Below are 2,234 nucleotides of genomic sequence, written 5' to 3' on the forward strand. Positions count from 1 at the left end.
TGTAAAATATTTTAAAGCACAATATTTTCTTTCTAAGTTTGGTTACGTCCATAAAAATGAGTTTAAAAATATTTTCCTTCATTTGGTGTAGTAGGATTGAAGAGCTAGCATGCACGAAGTTGGAGTTGAATCTACAATGGATGAATGTGTTGCAGTAGGTTATACTTGATAGTGATGCATGGAGGTTGGAAGTTTTTTTTTTTTCGATGAACATTTTACATTGAAATAAATAGAGAATTAATTTCATGTTTAATCAAACAAATAAAAAAATTCCCATAAATAAAAACAAATAAAAAAATTAAAATGAGATTAGAACATGAAAAAGTCCTACTAGTCCTTGTTGGTTTACTTTGCCAACTTAAGAGTTAAGACTACTAGTCCTACTAGGACTCTCTAATATTCTCAAGGTACAAACCCAACCGACTTATGCTAATATATATATATATATATATATATATATGTGTGTGTGTGTTGTGCGGCTTCGTAAACATGTGATCAAAGACAGCCGCAACTTTTGTTATTAGAACAGGGTTCTAGAGATTTTCAGGTTTCTCTAGCCGCGTGAGAGCTCTTTGGTGTATTTGGACTTTGGCATTTGTGAGAGTGTTTTTGGTACCCTTTGCCACATATAGTGAGTTGCGAACTCCTATCAGACACGGAAACACTGTTGCTCTACGGTTCTCTTTCTGAGTGATTAGTCATGGATGTTGTGCGATGCTCTTGCTCTCTTCTTCAACATCCGTCAATTGATAATCTTCCCGACTGTTTGTTGAGTGAAATCTTGATGCTGCTGCCTCAGAAATCAATAATTCAGTGCAAGTGTGTCTCACAGCGATGGTGCTCTCTAATCTCTTCTCCTTCTTTCGCTTACTTTGTTAACAACAGGTTCCACGCCTCTACAATTTTGGAACGACCCTCTACCTTGCTCTTCAGCTACAACAATCATGGTAATAAGAATAAGATGGTCCTTGTGACATCAGAGGAACCCAAATTCAAATCTCTAGCCTCTTCAATACATCAATATTATAATACTAACAGCTTTGTTTCGGATGACATTGCTCAAGCCTCGTGTCATGACTTGCTTTTATGCTACAAAAATGTGTTCGTGGCCGATGATGATGTGGGGTGTCGTTCTATGACTGTGTACTACGTGCTAAATCCAATTACAAGGCAATCAATGGCGCTTCCTCCCCTATGTCGTAGTAGAAGTGCTCGGATTGGATTCATCTTCAGCTGTAAGAAAGAGCAGCAATCCAGTTATAGGGTGATGCGCATTCCTAAATTTGAGGGTGAATCAACAGAATTCAAGGTAGATATATTCTCCTCTGACACAGGCAAATGGAGTGAGTCGGTAGTGTCGTGTCCGCGGGGATTTCAGTTGGCTAACTACGCCTACGCTGGTGTTCCCTATCATGGTTTGCTTTTCTGGTGGAGTTCGAATGGACACCTTGTTGGGTTTGATCCGTACACCAGCAAATGCTGTCGAGTGATTGACAAACCCGTGGAATTGGCACTGAAGCGTGGAATTCAGCGCCTTGGTGTGTGTAATGGTGCCTTGAGAATATGCCAAATTGTAGAAGAAAATAATAGTAAGTTACTTGTTTGGGAGCTCAAGGACTATGATACAGAAGGCAAATGGTCTTTAGAGCACAAGGTTAATTTCAACGATATAGTTTCTGATTATCCTCGGCTCAATAGAATTCTGTCGGTGCTAGCCTATCATCTGTATGACAGGGATATTGTGTATGTGATGCTTCCACCTAGAGTTTTTTCACTCAACATGAGGAGAAAAAGAGTGGAAATTATCTGTCATTTTCCGAGGAATTGCACGTTTTACAATGGCTTCAACGTCTTCAACTTTGTTCTTCCTTGTTGGCCAACACACATTCCTTCTTATCCAGAATCCCTTATAGAAAGAGAAGGCTGCCTAATTACTCTGCAGCTTGCTACCTTGGATATTAGGCAATGATTTGCTTACTATTTTCTGTTTTTTTTTTTTTTTTTTTTTTTTTAATTACTGTTTTGTATTTGCTATATCAACAATCAATTATTTCGTAATTTTTAGTCTGGTGATTTTGTGAACTTGGTTATCGCTTGTTCTGGCTTTACATTAATTCAACAATTAACACAGGCAAGACCATAGCTTTCTTAGTTTTTCTTAGAAGAAGAGAAACAAAAGCACAAACATTGTCCATAAATATACTTCATATATGGTCTGGAGTAAGCAAGATATA

At 37.9% G+C, this 2,234-nt stretch overlaps 1 protein-coding gene across 1 annotated transcript; it reads left to right on the forward strand.

The window, feature by feature from the left end:
- The first annotated feature begins 700 nt into the window (after positions 1-700).
- On the forward strand, positions 701-1,969 carry LOC126727781 (F-box protein At5g03970-like). The gene has a single exon (XM_050433696.1). The coding sequence runs from the start codon at positions 701-703 to the stop codon at positions 1,967-1,969; it is 1,269 nt and encodes a 422-aa protein (XP_050289653.1).
- The last annotated feature ends 265 nt before the right edge of the window (positions 1,970-2,234 follow it).

This window comes from Quercus robur, chromosome 5 (genome assembly GCF_932294415.1).
Source record: "Quercus robur chromosome 5, dhQueRobu3.1, whole genome shotgun sequence".
Classification (NCBI taxonomy): Eukaryota; Viridiplantae; Streptophyta; class Magnoliopsida; order Fagales; family Fagaceae; genus Quercus; species Quercus robur.